The 20826-nt window shown below is 49.8% G+C and overlaps 2 protein-coding genes across 4 annotated transcripts in view; one reads left to right on the top strand and one right to left on the bottom strand.

The window, feature by feature from the left end:
- The window catches only part of ITPK1 (inositol-tetrakisphosphate 1-kinase), a 143079-nt gene extending 135526 nt beyond the window's left edge, over positions 1–7553 (top strand). For all 3 annotated transcript variants that reach the window (XM_083839833.1, XM_083839835.1, XM_083839834.1), the window contains one exon: positions 914–7553. In XM_083839833.1, coding sequence (XP_083695959.1) covers positions 914–1236 — 323 coding nt within the window. In that variant the 3' untranslated portion in view covers positions 1237–7553. The remainder of the gene's footprint in view (positions 1–913) is intronic.
- A 1883-nt stretch (positions 7554–9436) lies between these two features.
- CHGA (chromogranin A) lies at positions 9437–19885 on the bottom strand. The gene is made up of 8 exons (XM_083839831.1): positions 19660–19885; positions 19121–19167; positions 14973–15066; positions 14451–14519; positions 13751–13849; positions 12226–12732; positions 11316–11776; positions 9437–9966 (listed from the first exon to the last, which is right to left on the bottom strand). The coding sequence occupies exons 1-8, from the start codon at positions 19700–19702 to the stop codon at positions 9883–9885; spliced, it is 1404 nt and encodes a 467-aa protein (XP_083695957.1). The 5' UTR covers positions 19703–19885; the 3' UTR covers positions 9437–9882.
- Positions 19886–20826: the final 941 nt, after the last annotated feature.

Raw genomic sequence — 20826 nt, 5'->3', positions numbered from 1 at the left:
CACTTGCAGAATACTTTTATAGACATCTTAAAACAATCAGCCTAGCCCATCAAATACACTGCATGTCATGTCACCTCTAAATACTAAGTCAGATTGATGCTAATTTCAGTTAATGCAGTAATAGTTATGATCTATTTCAAAACACTGTATAGACATGGTGCGTGTCTGATTCAATTTTAACATGAATGTAATGATAAAACTACACCCATACCTGAGTGTTTAAAATGGAAGCAGAAGCTCTGTACACCTGCCATCCCCCTTTTTATCGTGAAAAATGTAGTATCTTCAGGTATTTGACCAACTTTTTAAACCAGGAAATAGTTGTTAAATTGCAGTGCAAATTATCTGGAATCTCGTAACAGAACCATGCAGAAATACGGTTTCAGTGCTGAAAACAAATACTGGTGTTTCTACCAAATACTGTATCATCGACATATGCTTAGTGTCCCTTGAGTGTTTTTTCAGATATTGTTCTAGTGGGGAACATGTTTTAAGTGCCAAGGTAGGTTAGATTAGACAAGCATCACACTGCTTCTTTCCTACTGCCTTTTCTGTAGGGTGTAAAGCACGCTGAGCTGCTCTCGGAGGTTTCCCTCACTGGGGGCGTTGTTGGGGGGATTTTAGAGAAGGTCCAGACCCTCGGGGAAAATGCGCTTTAGAGCCAGTCTCTGCAGTATATTCTGGAACAGGATGCAGAAGATCAGTGTTACACCACAGAGGTTGTAAGTTAGGGAAAAACCTGGACTTGGACTGCTTTCAGTCACAGGGGCATCATGGAAAAAAAGTCATTTTATTATAAGCTGCAGGGCAAGGAAAGCCCAAGAAATAAACTGCTAGAAGAGGCCTTTCAGAGAACTTACGGAAATGGTTAAATTGCCTTTTTTTTTCTCTGCTTCGTTTTCCCCCTTTTCAGGTTATGAGGGCGTTTCGGAATTTTTCACAGATCTCCTGAACCACATAGCTGCTGTCCTGCAGGGTCAGGCACCCGAGGTGACCCAGCTAAACCGCAGCAAGCTCCTGGCTGAGCAGACCGGCGGGATCATGGACGAGCGGATATGCTGCGCAGGCACGGGCTGCCTCAGCGTCATGGGAAAAGACTCCTCCTGGATTGTGGAAAGCGAGACCAACAGCTCAGTAAAACTGCAACACCAGAGACTAGGCTGCAACTCGGCAGTGTCCCCCAGCTTCCAGCAGCACTGCGTCGCTACGTTGGCGACAAAAGCTTCCTCCCAATAACTTGCCAATGCCATGGACTGAGGAGAAGCCGCAGGGATACAAATTGTGGTCCCAGAACCAGATCAGGCTGTAACAGTACAATTGTGAAAAAAGGAAAACAAAATGCAACACAAAAAAAAGAAAAATAATTCAAAAAAAAAACAACTTCCATTTGATTTAACCTGATTTGCTGATGAAATGGACTGAGAGGGGGAGAGTGGGAAAGTGATTCAGATCCATTTCATCAGATTCCAGTTGCAAATCTGTAGTGAGTTTACACACACGTGGGTTTTAACACTAGACCTTTCATTGTGGGAGGGTTGCTCTTTCGTTTCTATTGTTCTTTGTAATCACTGGTGACCAGCATTTTAAAATCGGACCTCATGGTATCAAGAAGATAATAATGTTGAAAGGAATGTATGAATGTAACAGTGCTAGAGATTTTTGCCTAAAATGCTCCCCATTCCCCTTTTCTAGGTAGGCCATTGCAAAAGAAAGCTGAGACAGCTTCAGTGTCACTGAACCAAATCTCCTGAAACATTGTCGAGGTGTTGCCAGGTAGCTTGCCGTGAGCCGCGGCACTCGGAGTGGGACCGAGCGGATGGGTTGTTGGTTGTTCAGGGTGCACGACTGACGGGGCCGCCCCGGTTCCAGCTCCCCAGCTTTCCCCCCAGGCCTCACGGCGTCAGTCAATAGCAGCTTCTAGCTACACTTGCCAACTGTGAGGTGTGTCCAGGCAGGCTGGAGTCGGAAAAAAGGGGTGCAGATAGTTAGGTTGAGTGATTTAGTTGATTAAATATCATCCTTTCAATCGTTTGCTAGCAGTGAAACCCTAGAAGAGCAGCTCATCTCTTAGCAGAGTGTTTAATTCTCCCTCGTGCACTTGGGAGGGCTCTGGGACAGCTCTGCCAGCAGGCTGCCAAACAGAGCCACGCGCTTTCCTTGGAGCAGCACGCCTGGTCTGTGGATCCGAAGGGGTAACATAGTCGCTGCCTTTTTTTTTTCTTTTGCAACGTAAACGTGAGCAGAACTGTGTACCTTTGTATGAGATGGCAGGATGTGACAGTCCTAGCTTAGGGACCGCGTCCTTGTGTTGCAAGCTGCCAGGTGAGGCTGTGTGGTAATTTGCAGGAGTGCTTTGTGCTATGTGGAAGCTATAGCACAGCCTCATTGTACCTCTTGAGATGTGCAGTAAACCTACAGTGTTCCCCCCTGTTGCACCTTCCAGCATGGCAGCGTCTTCTGCTGCTCAGAATTTCTGCAGCTTTTGCCAATTCCGAACACTAAACTGGAAGTATCCGAGTCTGTCAGTGCTGAGAATGTAGACACTATTTTGGTAGACTAAGTGGCCTGTCCTTCCCTCTACAAGCCCTAAAATACGTCTGAGAGGGGTGGTGTTAAGAAAATGTCCTTAGTTCAGCTCCTAGCTTACAGATATGGTAATCTACATCTTTCTATAGCAGGTATTTGAAAAGCACCCATCACTGCAGCATTTAATACCGCTTTGTTCAGTGTCATGTATTAGATGCCTGCTCAGAAGGAAAGGATCTAGAGTTTGAAGCCTGGGTAGACCACAGAGAGAGGAGTGTAAAGAAGTCACCACCCTACCTGCTGGTACCAGTCCTGGAGGGGATAAAATTTTGACGAGTGTTGTGTAGCAATTACTTTGTGCAAACTGGATTTTCCCTGGGCGAGATTGGGTTTGTTCCCCAAGTGCCATTCTAGGGAAATTTCTGTAGCCAGGACTGGATTTCTGTGGGTGATCTGCACAAGAGATTATTCCACCGCCAGAGGGGTTACTAACTTTCAGATGTTCCTATAAGGACTAGGAGGACCTTGTCAGCGTGGTATCTGTCGGATCCCAGGGTGCAGATGACTACAGCCCGCTCCTAGGCTGCTGCAGGTCAGTTGTGAGCCGGGCGCCCCTCACAACCCTTGTGTGCTTCGAGGCTGCCGAACCCCGCGTTGACTGCAGCTTGCAGGTCTGGGTGCTGGTGGTGTGCGTGAGTCAGGTAGATGTACATAGGTAAGGGTTTGTACAAGTATTCCCGGTAGACCAAACCTTTCGTAAAGCCATGACTGAAATAAAATCGACATCGACAGTTTGGGGTTTGTTTTTGTTTGTTTGAAATAAAAAGTGTTTTTATGTTACGTGTGTAACAAAAGATACCCTCAGGAAGGAACTTGCCAGTGCTTATTTTTGTATGGTACTTTCTTGTAACCAGCTGGTGGAGTGTTTGTAGACTTGCCTTTTGCTCCCTTTATTACAATGGCTTGGGGTTGGGCTTCTTTTTGTTTTGATTTGTTTTGTTTTTGTTTTTAATTGGGTGGTGGGGAAGAAGCGATGATGTTAAAACTGGGTTAGTAACTCAAGACCTTTCAAACCAAGTATGTTTACATGAATCTGAGCGTCGGATCCAATTGAAATGTCTGTATGCTGTTTCCTAGTTAGAACATCAAATAAGAATTTTATTTTCCTGGCTGCCTTCTGAATTTTGGTTGGCCTATTTTGCACTGCTTTATTTCTCCAAAATAAACTACTGAAATATAATTGTGCATTTTAAACTTGTTTACAAATGATTGTTAAAAGTTTATTTTGTAATTCTCTGAAGGCTTACAGAAATGCTATATTTAAATATTACTCCAGACCTTGGCTGTAATTAGAAAACAAGTTTAGGTCATTGGTGTGATCAGTGACATTTTTCCCATAGTCTGTAATTTATTTTTTATTTATCAAATGTATTGGTATCACTTTAATTTACCAGGTGCAAATATGCAGGTACCTGTTGTGATGTGGCATTACAATAGAGTTGTCTCATAAATTACCATGCGATTGCTGTACTACTCTATTTCCTTGCAGAAATTATTGTTATGGCTCGTATACTAGATTGTTGCTGAATCACATGGGCAGATAGGGAGACCAACTTTTAAAAGCCAAAACTGTAAATTACCAGGTGTTCAGATGTACAATTACATTACTGCAAAACATTCGAGCATGCATATGTTATTAAGCCTGTGCTAAAGTGCTTTTCTGAATTGCTGCCTCATTTGATAAGTTCAGGATAGTTTTGATTTACGATAAGCTTCACAGTAAGTTGGTTAATGTTCTGTAGTCTCTTCTTTTCCTTCTTTCTTTTTGTAAAAGTGAGGACGTGTAGTAATATTAGACCTTATCAGAATGCCCTTGCTCTTAAAATTGCAGACAATCTGAGGGAGATTTTCCATAACGACTGTTTGAACTCTGTTATTGGGGGTTAGAAAAGGTTCTGCTGTGTTTTCAGAGGCATAGTTATTATTGCTGTGTTGATTGGAGCAATTGTGTTAAAATTACATAGTCACCAGTTAGCTTCTTACGGATCTATTTCTGTTCTGCTTCACTGTTATAAATCCACAAAAACACCATTACCTTGACTGGAACTTCTCCAGGCTTTATGTCAGCGTGAGGGAGGAGATTGGACTGTGATTTCCGCTCTAATTATGTGCTTGGCTTCAGTAGATGGAGATTTTTCCTGATTGAAGAGAACTTGAATGGTGTCATTAGTGCCCGTGGCGCAAAGCCATCGCCATCATCCTCCCTCTGTAGCTGTCTTTGCCATGTTATGGGCGGGTTTGCAACGGCGGCACCAGGACGTTCAGATCCTTACAGGAAGCTCAGCTGCAGGAACGCGAGTGTCGGTGTTGAGGCCTGGGGTTCGTGTAACACACCCACCGCCCGGCCCATGCTTTTCTGCCTTGGCTAACCACGTGCCTGGCTATTCCAGGCTCCGCGTGTAGCTGCCTGTTGACTGGGCCGGCTGGTGGATGAGGTGTGCTGCTTTTATTAATACTTTTCGGACTGTTGGAATGAGAAAATTGACTAACGATCCCCATTTGAAATGTGTCAGTGTCTGCACAGAGGTCTGCAGCAGGTTGCTCAGATGGAGAACCACCAGCTTAATTTGCTGTCCTAACAGATGGATACGAACCGAGAACCTCACCCTGTGGCTTCAGGAGGAGCTGAAAGTAATGAGGATGGCTCGAGATACGGCCTAAAGCTCTCCTGCTAACCACAGGCCGTGTCCAGCCAGGGAGCAGTGTAGATAAAAGCGGCAGGACACAGTCCAAAGGCAACAGAGTAAAGGTGGCCAGAGGTGTTTGAGTTGACTGGCAAGAATAATTAATAATAATAATACAGCAAAAAAGGAAAAATGGAAACTTTTGTTTCCCTCCAACAAAAATAAGTTCCAGGCTTATCAGTTCTTCGACTAACACTGGTTTCCCAAAGTCTTCGTGTGGCAGCAGTGACAAGTGAGTCAGGCTTTTTCACACTAGCTTACAGCCTTGCCTTCCACAGCCGTGCAGAAAGTCTTGGGGTTTGTATTTTTTTAGTGAATAGAGTCTATTTTGAGTCTGTAGCAGTCTCCCCATGTGCACACTTGCAGGAGTTCACTTGCATTACCCTGCTATTTTTTTCCCCTCTCTCCTTTTTAGTAAGAGATGTATTGATTTTTGTATTCAGTATACAATTACTTTATGGTGTTGCAACCGTGTGTTCTGTAATAGCAGTATGTGAAAATGCTTTGTGTAGATTAAAATATTTCCTTTAATATAATCTCCTCTCGCTTTCATAGATAAACAGACACACCGTTGCAGATCACATTGCTGATTTTATTTGTAATATTGCTTTAATATCTATTTCAGAGGATTGTAACCTCCAGAAAAGTACTTTCCACATCTTCACTACCTTTCCTTTCCCTGTTCACTCTGTGTGGATCCAGGCCATCAAAAGTTGAGCTTTTGACTGGGTGAGTTTCACATCCTGTGTGGATTCTGTTGTGTTTACATGGCCACAGAAATTACGGAAGCTTGTTGAAGTTTGAGAGGATCCAGGTATAGATGGAGGTGTTGGAATCATCCCTCAGCAACGCAGGCACAACAATGCCTGTAGCAAGCGAAGGCGCTGAATTGTTCTCGCTATGTGTGTAGGGGACTCTTGGGGTCAGGTCCATCCCTGCTGGTTGTGCAGTTTCCCTGTGGAAGAAAAAAAATCAGTGTTAAAAAATGTGCTGAAGTGGGGCGAGGAGAGGTAGGGTTTGGGGGTGAAGTCCTGGCCAGTGGGCCCTGATACCAATAGGCCAGGATTTCTTTCCACCGGTTTGTGTAACAATCTGGGGAGACTTTTTCTCTCCACCTTTCTCTCCCCGAACCCACTGGGGCTGACACCAGCAGATGCCCGTGGGCCATGAGCTCAATTGATGGTGGCCTAGCCCAGCGTGCCGTGAGTTTGCAGAGGGCTCCTGATGTGTTGTGAAGTGTTTGTTGATGGCCTGGAAATCTCTTGAAACTCTAGAAATAGCTGAAACAGTGAACGGAGTTCATGAAAATCAGGTCTTCCTCTTCCATACTTTTTAAGGAAACCCACATTTTATTTCCTCCTTCATTCTTTACACAGTAGTTTTTAGGTATAAATTATTTTAACATTTTTGTGTGAAAAGTCATATATACATATATAAAGTTATTAAAAGGTTGAGTATATGTTGAGTATAAAATAGTGACTTCTTTGTTTCAGATGTTAGCAGCCCCTAAAAATGAGTTGTTTATCCTCTTGTAAAGTCAGTGCTGTAAAAAAAAATTAAAAATAAAAGCTGTATTAGATGTATCTTTTATTATTTATTTCTCATTCAGTATGTGATATGGCTTGTGTATACCCTTGTGAGGACGACGTACTAAAATGCAGTCATTCTTAAAATCAAGTGACAGTAATTCCTCGGGACCTCGGCAGTCCTGAGACAACTGGCCCCTCACACGTGAATCGTGTTGGATGTTCTCCTTCACTCGCCAACCGTGCTCCCCACTTAAGCATGGCTGAAACTTGGGGACCATTCTTCATGTGTGCTAGGTGTCACACGGTCATCAGTATCTGTGTTCGAATCCAGCTGTACAGTGTTAACAAGTGTGTCTTGTGATTTGCCTCAGCCCTCTTCACTATGATTTCTGAAACGTAATTCCCATTTTGTACTTAAATTTGTATAGAATGATAAAAACCCTTAAAAGATCATGGCTTACTGTAAAAAACAGAAGTATTTGCTATTTGGCGTCTTCAGTTGCATGACTGATCAGATCTGACAATGAAGATGGTGCTTTCATCTAACAGCAATGATTTCAATGGTAATACATCCTTTTTTTTCTTTTTTTTTTTCCTTTTTATTTTTTATTTTGCCAAGCATCTGTGATGGACAATGTTTTGATTTCACCAGTAAAGCAATATACAGTAGGTATTGTGGCATTCTCTCGGTAATTGTTTTGAAGACAGAACTGTCCCTTTCCAACACGTAATGAAAATAAATGCCTTATAACAAGTTTTCTTTGCTTTCTCATTATGAGTGGATAGGGCAGCAAGGGGAGCAGCTCACTGGGGGAAGCTTCCTCAGTGTAGTTGGTTGCGGTTACTTGTGGCAACACCACTAGTGGCTGGTTTGGTTTGGTTTTTATTTCCAAGACTAGTGGATAGTCTATTTATGTAACTGCTATATAGCACATCTAAACAGCATTGGGATCCAGGCTGTACTTGAGAATTTATTCCTTTTGCAGCCTTTTGAGCTGATTCTTCCTTCATCATCCTGGACGGGGAATTCCAAACCTCGCAGGGTTTTCAATCGGGATCATGTTTGGGCTAGCACAGGAAAGCTGGATGTCTCACCCGGCAGTATGACATTTTGCTAAGCAACAGGCAGGTTTGGCAAGGGCCCTCATGGAAACACTGCCTGCAGATCAGTGCTTCGTGTCATCTCCAAGGACGAGCCGTGCAGCAGGGAAGGTGAGCGGGGCTGTAAAGCAGAGCTGCTGCTGGTCAGATGGCGAGCATCTGCCTGCTGGTCGGGTGCCTTGCCTGGCCCTCGACTCCGTCTTCCTTTGAAGAAAGTCTCTGGTTCCCAAAGATTTGTCATTACACAGTTGTCCAACTAAAATGTTTATAGAAGGCCCATCAAGTAACACGTTTTCCCTTTTGTTGATTTTGTGAAAGACAAGTTATGTCTGCTACCACCATCCTTTATGGAAAAAACCTGTCTAACTTCTTTGGAAATGGCTGCGTTTCTGTTGTGGGTAGTTTGGTTTTTCTTTGGGGGGGGGGGGAGAATGGGAGGAAGGGGTTCTCTGAATTCTTTGCCATATGTAGACCTCAGTTTGCAAGGAGTTGTATGGGTAGTGCTAAAGGCAGGAAATTAAGTACAGTATTCAAAGTAAAATCTAAATGGTGAGCAGTAGGTAAAACAAGGTGTTTGCAGCCGGAGGAATTCGCGAATAACTGAAATTCTAGTATGTTTTCCGTGGAACAGCTTTGATCTCATTTCTGTTCCTAAGCATGTTTCTATGGGGTTAATGAGTGTGATCTCATCAGGATGAGCCTCCTGACCCACACTTGGCTTGGGCATCACTCACCCTGTGGCTTGTCCCAGCCTGCGCCCTGTGCTCAGGGCAGCTTTCAGGCAGTGCCTCGGCCTTGCCTACGCCTCCTCCTCCTCCTCCAGGTGCTGCATGGGCTGGGAGGGGACGAGGAGCGCTGCCCATCGCAGCAGCTTTTGCCAGCCCCCAGGGGAAGCTCATCGTGTGATACCCACCTCCTCTGTGCCGAGGGAAATCCACACACCCAAATCCAGTCCGATTCACTGCCTGGGCCAACACGGCTCATGTTTTTAACAGAACACAGGAATACATCGAGTTTAATTATGACCTCACCATCACAGCTATTAACCCTATTCCTACACCCTCTAAAAACACTTTCTTCCATTTTAGCAGGGGGAATTCTCATGTTCAGAGACTTTTAGGGGCAAACCTCCCCAGCCCGCAGACTGCCCAGCCCTCCAGCTGGCACCCAGCCTACGCCCCAGGACGCGGGTGCTTCCACTGCAGCACCAGTGCCTGAGGGGAGGGAAAGCACAAGATGGCGCCGCCAGACCGCGCCTCATGGTTTTCCTCATGACTAACCCATTTATCAGCTTTTTATCAAAACCCACTCGTGTTGCCTGAATAACTTGACTTTCTCAAGTATTTACACAATGTTGAAGATCCAAAACCCCCGCCTTGGCCCCAGGGAGGTGCCCACAGGGCTGGGCAGCGGTAGGACTGGAAACGCCACCGAGATGTGAGGGGACGCCGCGGCTCCCTGCTCCCCGCACGGGCCGGACAGCCCTGCCGCCGACTGAGACCAAAGCTGGCAAATAAAACAAGGAGCCCACCGCGGTTTTATTTTTCCTTAGATAAATTTTTTTATATAGAATATATTACAGTCAGAGTTCTCAGCTTTTAATCAAAAGGTAACAAGTTATTGCAATTTTACCCAGTGAAACTACCGGTGGGAGGAGAACTTTCTAGAAAGCTGTCCTGTCATTTAAAAAACAGAAAGGGGGGGGGGGGAAGGAGAGAGAGAGAGAGAGAGAAAAAAGAAAGAAAATACAGGTGCAGGTCGCACTTCTTGGCTACGGTGGCCCGTCGGGGCAGTTGGACGTCCGTAGGGGGCAGAGGAGCGTGGGGGCAAGAAGCGGTGATGGGCACAACACTACTGCGAGGGAGGCAGGCCTGGGCGCCCGCGCGGCCGGCGTCGAGGCGCGGTGCTGCTGCTCCGTCGTACTCACCGAGAGATCGGGAAGGGAGACCGCGGCGGGGAGGGAAGGGGGCGGCCGCCAGCCCTCAGCCCCGCCTCAGCTCATGCAGCTTGTGGGCCACGCGCTCCAGCTCGGCCTCGATGGCCGCCAGGCTCTCCAGCTCCTGGTCCTGCAACGAGAGGCCAGGAGGAGCGTCAGCCCTGCTGCTCCTGAGGGATGGGAGATGCGTGGTGCCCGCCCCGAGCCCAGAGGTGCTGCCGGGGTGGGTTCTGCTCCCTGAAGTGAGGGGGAGCAGGACGGGTGCTGTCGAACAGCGCTGGACACCCGCATTTAGGCACTGGGGTCACCTCTGTGCCACCTCTCTGCACGCTGCACCGGGCACCCACAGGCACCTCTGCTATCAAAAGAGGCTTTTCAGTTTGGAAATAAACTTAGACCAGTTTAAAGGCTCAGCTGCCCACCAAGGTGGCCCTTCTGTGGTTGCTGCCATGTGTCTGTGCTGTCCCCATGCGGAGCCGAGCACGGGCTGGCAAAACCAGCAACCTGCACTGTGTGTGGTCAGTGTGAAAAAACAACAGGTGTATTAAAAAAGGCATTTTTTTCTCATCCCTGAGCTGTTCTCCTCATGAGGAAAAAGTAGCCCTGCCCCTCCACAGGTCTGGCACCTCCTCACGATCTCCCTGAGGCCCTGACCTAGTTAAAAAAAAACCACAAACAGTAAGAAGTCCCTTTACTGGGGAGTGGGGGGTGGGTATCTACATCCAGAAGACTCCCTCCTGGATGCTGACAGGTGACCTCTGGGCAATGCCGGTGCATAGGTAAGGCAAGAGAGGTGTCTGGGAGGCAAAAGAGCTGCAGGAAACGGGCTCTGCTCTTGGGCACCTGAGCATGGCTTGTCCCAGAGCCTGTGCCCAGCCCCCTGTGGCTCAGATAAACTGGCGCTGGGTGTCAGCACCATGGCAAAACCACAGCTCCCGGCTGCCAGGGGACCTGCTGAGGTACTGCACAACATCACACGAGGCACCAGGGAATGAGTACATTCAGACACACTCACATCCCTTCCAGCCATTTCCACTCCACACCCCAGCTCTCTCACCACTGCTGTGCTCCTGGTTTGCCTCCTCAGGAGGTCTGACACCGCTCACTCCATACCGGAGCCAGGCAGAGCCTTCCCCTTCAGTTGAAAGGGCTTTGGGACACAAAACCCACCCCCCAGCTGGTCACCGTGTCCAGTGCAGACCAGCACAAAGGTTCTGTCACATTTTTAAGGCTGTCTGGGACAGGGAACATTTTTGCACTAGATACTAAAAGAAGAAAAATAAACCAAAGGCACAGACAGGTGAAAACCTCAACAAAACCTGGCTCTAGAAAACTTAAAGGTTACCAGGCATCTTCTTAATGTCACAGAGAACCAATGCTGGCTGCAGGAGGCCAAGGTATCATCCACATCTCTAAGCATAGTTTGGATTCCCAAGAAATAACCAGACAAGATTTATTCTTAAGCCTATGTGCACCAACCTCTGTTCTCCTGTTAGCACTGCCTTCCTCGTCCTTCTTTTCTTCAGGCATGGGAGCAAGTGGAAAGCCTCCCTCACTGCTGTCCTCCTTCGAGTGATGCTTCCGTGACCTTCTCACACCTTCCTCTGGGCTGCTGAAGTCGTACTTGTGGGACCTGAATGCCATTTTCATGGACCTGTCTGGGTCTTCTCCACTGTCGTTTTCCTCCATGCGCTTCTTCGATGTCAGCTGCTTGGCCAGCTCATCCATTTTGTTCCACCTCTTGGAGTCTTCCCACTCCCTGGAGGACTCGTCCTCCATTTCCTCGCTTTTGGCATCCCTGGGCTGGAAGGTGTCCTCATCCGCCTGCATCCCCTCATCCTCCAGGCGATGCCTTCCTCGTCTCAGTGCACGTGGCTGCTGCTCCTCCTCCTCCTCAGAGCTCTGCCCATCTTTGCCAAATCCCAGAGCATCGTCATTACCTGAAAGAGCATTGTACACAACAGTGAGCACAAGTTTGAACCTGGCTGGGCTCCACCTTCGAACCAAGCCTTCAGAGGTGATGCGAGGTGGGTTTCCTGACTCAACCCCACTCCCAGGATTCTAGAAAAGCCCACCCTGAGGTCACAGTGTCCGTAAGGGGGGCTGGAGGCAGTAGCCAAAAACCACACAGGAAGCTCAAGGAAAAGAAAGGAGTTGTCCCCAGGAGGCAGCTGGGCAGCAGGCAGCGAGGCAGCTGCAGGGCCTGTGCTACTGCTGTGGGTGTGCCCAGGGGTCGGGTGCCTGCGGGGTCTGGGCGATTGCCACGGGGGTATTTCTGTAACCCCTGTAAGCACCTGCCTGAACTTTTGGGCTTTAAAGCCTCATCAGTCTGTCTCAGCGCTGTCAGCTCACCCCGGGTAGGTATCAGGGCAGTCTCTGAGATACGTACTGTCCTCTCCCTGCAGCTCCTCAGCCCCCACATCCTCCTCAGCCAAGTCAAGCGACCTCTCTGCTTCAGTAGGGTCCTCCTCTGCCAGAGCATCTTCTCCGTCGTCCTCCCGCTCCATGCGCTTCCCCACTGCCTCCTTGCTCTGCTCCTGGCCCTGCCTGGAAGGCTGCTCTCCCTCCTCCTCCATCTCCAGGCTGTCCTTGGGGCCTCCGGGCTGCTCCTCTTCATCCTCTCGGGGCTGCAGCTCATCCTCACTCGGATCTTTGCTGATGTGGTTTTCCAAAGCTTCTTCTCCCTGGGCATCCTCCGTGTCCCTGATCTCATTGCTCTCTGCTTCCTCCTGGTCCTCCTTCTCACCAGGGTCTGCATCCCGCGGCCTGGGCTCCCTCTCCTCCAGCCTGTTCTTCCCCTCCTTTCTCAAATCTTCTTTTTGCTGGGTTTTCTGTGCTGGTAGCTCATCCAGGGACTCTGTGGGCTGCTCCTCCTCGGGGTGCTGCCACGCTGCATCTGCAGAGTGAGGAGCAAGAAGCAACACCTCTCCTGAGAGCCCATTTCACAAACAGGGGAGCCTGCATGTTTCCTAGGGAGCGTCAGCCTTGCTCAGCAATCTGCTTAACCAGCCCGTGGCTCATCCTTTTGCAAGTCACTTCAACATATGCTTGCACTCAAGCAAGCCGGTGTTCTCACCGGTGCCTGCTCTGCTGGAGAGCCTCACAAGGCTGAAGGCAAACATATGCCTGCGTGCTCTGCTGCAGCACGCTCCTCGCAGCCATCTCCCGAGATGTCAGCAGCATACTTTCCTTGCATGAAACCAAACAGCACGAAAAATGAAAGGATTTAGGGCCGTATGTAATACACACACAGCTCTCTGCTCTCAGAGGACCGCACTGGACATCCCTACCTCCCGCCCCACCACAAGGAAGAGGAGCGAGCTCTGCAGGGTGAGAAACCGTCGCATGCCTCAGGGGCATCGTCGCCTACAGAGGTAAAAAAGGGAGCGGACTGACAACCTTCCTTCCCGCAGCACCGCCCGTCTGCAGCCAGGCCGTGGGCATGCGGGGACGAGGGGACGTCCCGGCTGGTGCGTTCCGTTCAGGATGCAGGTGAGCTGTGTGTGTGTGTGTGGACTGCGTGTCCACAAGGCTCAACTCGCCCTTCAGAGCCCCACAGCCACATGCCTTGGAAACAAGGGTGGCAGGAGCGGACCCACGTTGCTCTTTCATCCATCAGTGAGTGTTTCAGCACGGGATTTCCCTGGCTGTGACTCACCGCAAGCATTAAGCATGAGTGTTGGCAGCAGGGTGGGAGAGAGCAGTATCAGCCTGGTGACTGGTTACTAGAGCTCAGAACCGACATGCTGTTTAAGCTGGTAAATAAGACCGAAGCAAAGAGGGTTGCCTGTGTGTGTCACGTCAAAGGCGAGGCCCAAACGAGAAGCAGATGGACGCACCAAGGCTGTTAGAAAGAACATCCTTGTTTACAGCCTGACGTGCTTTTCCCGGGGGGGGGGGAGGCTGACACTGACCTCTTTGCTTGTTCTCATCATTCTGACTTTCAAGGACTTCAGAAAGTTCATCTTCAAAGCCATTGTTTTTCTTCTGCTGCTGAGTCCTCTCATTGGCACCTGTGTCAGGTAACAAAAGGTAGCAAAAAGCAACATCCCCGCCCGCGTTTCAGAAAGCACAGGCAGCACAATAGCTCTGTGCCCTTTATAATGCTGTGTGTGTTTTCTACAATGTCAAAGGAGAGCTGCAAGGAAAACTGAGACTGGAGGATAGGTGAATCAACTGCAGGAACAAAGCCATCATCAAAAACATTATCTGCAGAAAGAAAAAGGTCTCTAAAAGAACTGAGAGAAGCGGGGTTGCTAGGAAAACAGCGATATTGATGGAGAGCTAGGGAATAAGAGATGCTGAACCGCAGTGCATTGAGGCCAACAAAATACCTAAGCATCGCAATGCTGAAGGATAACAAATGCCTCCTTCCAGATGCTGCCCGCATACCTCTGCTGAGGTGAGCACTGGGTCGTGTAAATCATTGGATACACGTTGGAGTTACTACAAGCAAAATTCCCCCAAGCCTGCAGGCTCTTCTTGAAATCCTGGAACTATATGCCCTATGCCACATTCATACGATATTAAATTAATGTAAAACAAAACGAAAACACAGCGAAAACTGTGCAAGGAGCTACAGCTGATGAACCCCCTTTTCCCAAACTACTGTACCTTGAGCAGCTATTTCCTGGAGTTCCTTCAGTAAATTTTGGTGGCGAAGGATCGAAATGATTCGTTCATCTGCAACAGGGGAGACTTGGTACAGAGGTGCTCAAAGACAACTCCCCCACCCTCAGGAAACACAACAGAACCCCAAATGCCACCTCCCTCTCCGTTTGCTCTTCTCTCTCCCCTGGCCTGGTTTGCTGCCACATCTCTTAGCCGTGTGGTTGGCAGACATGGTGGTTGGCGTGGGATATTTCGTATCCCAAGAAGAGCAGGCAGCTTGCTGCCACCCAGCGCCTCACCCAGCCATGGTGCCCAGGTGAGGCACGGCCGGGGCCATGCAGCAGCTCCTGGGGCCTGCTGCAGCCCCGTGGGGTCACTGCGAGGAAGGTGAAAGTGTCAGGGACCCCCTGTCAGGCCCTGATTGAGTGTGTGCCAGACTGGGCCATGGGGAGCAAGACCAGCCCCTGCTTCTGTCCCTAACAGAGCTGTTCTGGTCGATACCCAGCACTAAATCTGCAGCCGTACCTCCTCGGAGTGTTTCCAGGCATTCCTCACTGATTGGCAGTGGGTTTGGCTTCGATAAAGTATCAGAGATGACCTCTACGATGCACTTCATCACCTAGAAGGAGACGAAATACAAAGTAAAGCTCTGCTTTTCTATTTTTTTTCCAAATCTATTTGTTACCAAGGCTGAAATGCAGCAGATGATGGCACAGATCCTCTTGCTTTTCTGGTGGAGCCAGAGCTGAACATTCGGTTCCCATTTTACCTAATGCAGGAACAGAAGGTACCTCCTGAAACTGAGAAGTGAGCGAATGACACATGGCAATGGAAAGAGCTTTTTCAACATACTGCGTGCTTCAGCGGAGGATCTCATGACTCCAGCCCACCCCAAAGGCTGGGCACAAGAAGCGACTGAAGGGAAGCCGGATAAATACACAGGGAGCTCCTACCCATCTGTCCTGGTTTCAGCTAGGATAGAGTTGATTTTCCTCCTAGTAGCTGCTATGGTGCTGTGCTTTGGATTCAGGATAAGAGTAATTTTAAGTCAACGCACCTCAGCCCTCAACCCACATCTCATAAAAGGACTCGGGGGAGGTCACAGAGAGCAACAACTGGCCATAGCTCTTAAACAGGAGACCTCGAAATCTTGCAACCTATTCAAGCTCGGGGCATCCTAGCTGGACTGCAGCCAGGCATCGAGGGTGAGGAAAGGCAAGTTGTACCCTCAAACGTGGCTGAGAAATACTGCTGTGATGTCCTAGAGAAAGACAGCACGCTCTGGAGAAGTGTTTGACCTCTGCTGGAGTGCAAGCCACCTATTACGGACTGGAAGAGCTGTACATGGCCGTGGGTCATCTGAAATGAAGGAAGTTCCCACACTTACATCCGAAGCATTTGCTGCTGCCTGAGGCAGCTTCCCAGGCGGGACGGACTCTGGGCCTGCCCTCTGCAGAGCCCTTTTCTTCAGCGTGTAACGAGAAGACATTACTTCCATCACCCCCACTGAGATTACAGGCCTAACTCTGTACCCAGGCAACTGCAGCACCGCTGGTCCCACGGGGATCGCCCAGCGCGGTACGGATGTGGTAGGAGAATCGAGGCCACCGGCACAGAGGCAAGGTGGCACGCTGGCAGGGGTGAAGGCACCCTCGCCACAGCAGGAGCCCCGTGGGGTGCCCATTGGTCATGGGGTGGACCCAAGTAGTCACACGGGCGAGAGAACAGCATTTGCTACAGCTCACGCCAATTAATAGTGCAGGAACTAGGCTGCCCAGTTCAAAAGGATGATTATTCACAAAATAAATTAATAATAATAATAAAAAAAGCACAAACAAACAAAAACTAACAAAAAGATACAATTAAGCCGTGGGGGTAAAAAAAAATTCAGACTGAACCTCTCGCTCGTGATTTCTGCAGGCATCCCTGTGAGTCCTGACCTCCCTCGCAAGGTGCCGCTCCCAGGGGAGCAGAGCACTGTAGCTGCAGTGGAAATTAAACACAGTCAGCAGTTCCCAGTCCGCTACAGCATTGCTCATTCAAGCAATTGGATATATCCATTGACCAGCTAGAATGGGTCCATTTTCACCCCGTGTAAGGAGAGAAGCCTCCTTTTGCAGATTACAGCCATAAAACGCTGAACTCTTATCTGCTTACTCGGTTTGAGGGGATTGCCTGTTGGAATAAAGATGTTGCAGGAAAGATCTAACAAAAGGAGAGCTGAGAAATTTCTCTGGTATCTTTCTCCTATGCCACAAACAATCCATTAATATTGATTTTAGATGGCTTAGAGTTACTTCGCTCTACCATTAAAAAGAAAAAACCCAACAAGACAGGTTCTGATACTTCCCTCCCATGTTTCCCAACCTCTGGAGCCACTTACTGCAGCAGTATTTGGTGCAGCTTCAGGAGTAAGCACTTTCTCAACATGAGAAATAAGAACCTGGTCCAATGAAACACCCTATACAAGCTCTTTGAAGATTTCTAAGATGATTTAGGGCCTTTATCTCAACCACTACAGCCGTTTGGCCAGCTCTGTGGAGGAATTATGCAACTTAAAGAAATGAGGAATGCAATCGTTCCAACACTTTCCAGGACTTTTTGTAAGAGCAAATCCTGCAGAGTGAGGCTTCACAAGGTCACAGAACAGCCAGCACCAGGAAATGAAGGATATCCTTTCCAAAGGGGTGTAATTAATCCAGTGCAGAAACTCAGACTGGAATTTTGCCATAGCTGTCCCCTAACTGTGAGTACGTACACAGATTCTTAAGAGTTGGTCCCCACACAGAAATCTCCATAGGACCATGTCCTTACTAGGAAAGACTTCCCCATATTTAAGCTCAGGGGTGCTCAGGCCCTTTCTGAAATGTATCTTTGTAAGTGTGAAATAGTGTCCTTGGAGCACGAGAGCGGGCATACACCAGAGATGTTCTGAATGCTGTGGCTGTGTTCAGCTCCCTGTGGAAAGCCCTTGATGCAAGGAAAGCCTGATGAGCCGCCCAGGAAAGTCCTGCAGGTGCTAACTTGTCGTTTCACAGCCCTGAGCCACCCACAAATACAGGTGGCTGAGGATGTCTACAGCAGCTTGGTGGGCAGGAAGAGCTGCGATGCCCAGTGCCATACCTACGCAGTGATATCTGTCCCCTGAGACCAGGAGCTCCCTCACTGAAATGCTGTGTCTCAGGGGACAACGAAGGCAGAAGAGCCCTAATGGCTCCTTCCAGTTGCAGCAAAATCCAAAAGAAAGCCGTGCTCTGATTTGCTCTCAGCTAGAACCCGCGCCAGTGCGGCACCTGGGGAGGGGACAGGCCTGGGAGAGGAGCCTTCCTTGAAGGAAGGACTTCCATGGAGTTGTACCAGCTTCCATAAAAACTACATGTGTTTTGCTGGGACTTGCCATGGTGAAACATACTGGGAAACAGACTTCACAAGGACGATCGTGGAACTCATGGACTTTCCCACTGGATGCCCAGTGAGCATCCTGTTCTGGCCCAGCCCGTCTGAAGGGACAAGTGCCTGCTCCAGGCCTCCTCTCCCAGCCAGCCGTGCACAGCCTGGAGCTGGCACCCAGCGGCTCGTGGCTCAGCCCCAGGAAGGGCTAAGCAGGCTGAAGGTCTTAGCAAGGCTACAGCTCTCCAGACCCAGGCACATCTGACGCGGGATGGGGAGGAGTTTCTCCCGGCACCTGCCCTGTAGGTAACAGTGAGCAGGGACACCGTAAATCGGAACCTGTGGCTGAGAGTGACATGAGCGTGCCTCCCTATTGCTGCCTGGGGAAAAAACAAACAAACAAACAAAAAACCATGTGGCTGGAAGATTTCAGAAAACAAAAAGGTTCAGGAAGTAGGGGGAAAGGTCTGGCGTTTACTTCCTGGACATTAATTTCTGTAGAAGCGTTAATTTGAGCAGCCAGACAGTCAGCTCATCTGAAAGCCTATAGGCATTACAACATCGGGAAGGGGGTGGGGGTCTCTGCTGCAGATCAGCACAGGCACACACACACCTATCCAAGCACTGGGGAGTGCACATACGTGTGAAGTGCACCTATGGATGGCAGAGATGTACATAGATGTAGGCACAGAAGGCTATAAAAGAAGGCTGAAGAGGTCAGCCAAGTCACACACAGCTTGCAGCCTCCCAGCCAGGATGATGAGGACAGATTAGGAGTTTGAGAGTAGCTGGTTGAGTATTTTTCAGGAGCATACATAAATAACACACCACACACGTACAAAGGCAGGCAGATGCACACACGCCCCCAAACACACACCGTACCAGCGATGCCCATTCCTGAATCACATCTCCCCCCACTCCCCCTGAGTCACATCCTGCTGGGAGCTTTGAAAAGCTGAAAGTAGGATGAGGAAGGGTCATACCCAACCTCCATGCCCAACCTCACCAGGCTTCAAACCAGCTCGTTTGGTCCCTCTGGTACATTCTGAGGGGCTTTCGTCCTGCTCAGGTGCCCAGGAGTGAAAGCACAAAGGATAAATCCTGGTGGGGAGGCAGTCGGGGAGGATGGAGCCCGCTGTAGGGATATCTCCTGCAAATCCCCCCAGCTGTCACTTCCTACGGGGTATTTCAGCAGAAGCAGCCAAAAGTCAGCCAGACAGGTGGAGGTTAAACATTGCACCCTTCAACTTTGTTCCCCTCTTTCGCTATAGTCTTATCCTTACCTTGGTGTCCCCTTTATTCATGTCGTTCGTCACGGGAAGAGAGAGAGCTGCAAAATGAGGGAGGGCAGAAAGAAAGAGCGTGTTATTTACCACCCCTGGGGGGCAAGCAGAGAAATCCTATCCTGATAAAAATGGGGTGAAATCTGGCCATGGGGGAAGTGGTCCCTGGGTTAGGGGAGGGGAAGGGAAGGGAAGGGAAGGGAAGGGAAGGGAAGGGAAGGGAAGGGAAGGGAAGGGAAGGGAAGGGAAGGGAAGGGAAGGGAAGGGAAGGGAAGGGAAGGGAAGGGAAGGGAAGGGAAGGGAAGGGAAGGGAAGGGAAGGGAAGGGAAGGGAAGGGAAGGGAAGGGAAGGGAAGGGAAGGGAAGGGAAGGGAAGGGAAGGGAAGGAGCTCGGGGCGGTGACCTTGCGGCGGCCGCTGTCCGCGGTGCTGCCGGGGCGGGGGGAGCGGGGCCGGGCCGGGCCGTGGCGGCGCTGCCCGCGGTGCTGGGGCCCGGCGGCGGGGGGCCGGGAGCCGGGGTCCCGTTGGCGGCCGCACTCACCGGGCACGGCCAGCAGCAGGAGGGCGAGCAGCGCTGGGCCCATGGCGCTGTGCGGGGCGGGGCGGGGCGGAGCGGGGCAGGCGGCGGGAGCGGCCCGGCCCTGGCGAGGAGGGTCCCGGCGGGTGCTGAGGGGAGCGCGGCGCCCTGCCTGCCCCCGGCGGCGCCCTGGCTGAGGATCCCAGGCGGGCACTGCAGCAGCGGCTCGGTTATATATGGCAGCCCCTCGGAAATGGCGTCAGGAGGAAGCCGCCTCCTCTCCCCCCTGCCCTCCCCTCGCAGGCAGCCGGCCCCCAGCCGTGCCCGGGGAGCGAGGAGGAGCCGCACGCCGGGCTCCCCCAGCCCCGACTCCCCCCCCGGCTGCCCGGCCAAGGGCTGTCAGGCTCCAGTCCCTCCATCTTCTTACTCCCAGCAGGAGCAGGATGGTTGTGAGGTGTATGTCAGGATATTGGTGAGGGTGGGATGCGCCTCAGCCAGCACTGGCCACCTACATGCATGGGTGCCCTCCGTGTATCTCCAGAAACGAGAAGTCAGGGTCTGTCACCTCATGCACCCCAGCCGGCACAGCCACCTCTGGGTGGATTTGCCCTCTAGGGGTGCCTTCGCCTTTCACTGACCACAGAAATCTAGACAAATAGTTCAGAACAGACGTTGAACTTTTTAGATGGCTGCTAGATTCTTCCACAAAGGATAGGAGTGCCTGTAAGAGCGGTCAATTGCCAGGGAACCGGCCACAATAACGCCAGTCTGCCAATGGAGGTGACAGGTCCCAGCTGTTTTATGACAGATCTTTTAAGTAGTAGGATAGCGTTTGGGGTAAATAGCAAAATTTGTTGGCTTTTACCTCAGCTGTTGTGACTCTGCAAGCAATACGTTGCTGTCCTTCCCTTAATACATCACTCTCCTTTCTCTAGTGGTTCACAACAAGCAATAGTATCACACTATAGTGATACACACCCTCACTGCTAAGCTCTGCAGCATTGAAGTAACCAAGATTACCTGATCACAGGACAAAGTAGTGAGATGAAATATTGACTTGGACTATTCCCTTAGTCACAATCTTCCCCATGCTGTTGACAAAATGCCTGTTTATTCTTTGGGTGCAGTGTCTGTGAAGGCTGCCGGTTGGATTCTGTTTTGAAATTGACTGCGGTGTTTCGTTAGAACAAG

Source organism: Anser anser, assembly GCF_964211835.1.
Source record: "Anser anser genome assembly, chromosome: 5".
Lineage (NCBI taxonomy): Eukaryota > Metazoa > Chordata > Aves > Anseriformes > Anatidae > Anser > Anser anser.
Note: the sequence above shows the minus strand (reverse complement) of the source record. Positions and strands in the feature narration are given on the sequence as shown.

What these genes read in the sequence shown, in the direction of transcription:
- CHGA (XM_083839831.1), bottom strand. Translation starts at nt 19,702, where the DNA reads ATGGGCCCAGCGCTGCTCGCCCTCCTGCTGCTGGCCGTGCCCG. An exon ending in CCAGGAAATAGCTGCTCAAG is followed by an intron (nt 13,850 to 14,450) that starts GTACAGTAGTTT and finishes TACCTGACACAG; the next exon opens with GTGCCAATGAGAGGACTCAG. An exon ending in TGATGAGAACAAGCAAAGAG is followed by an intron (nt 12,733 to 13,750) that starts GTCAGTGTCAGC and finishes CTCACTCTGCAG; the next exon opens with ATGCAGCGTGGCAGCACCCC.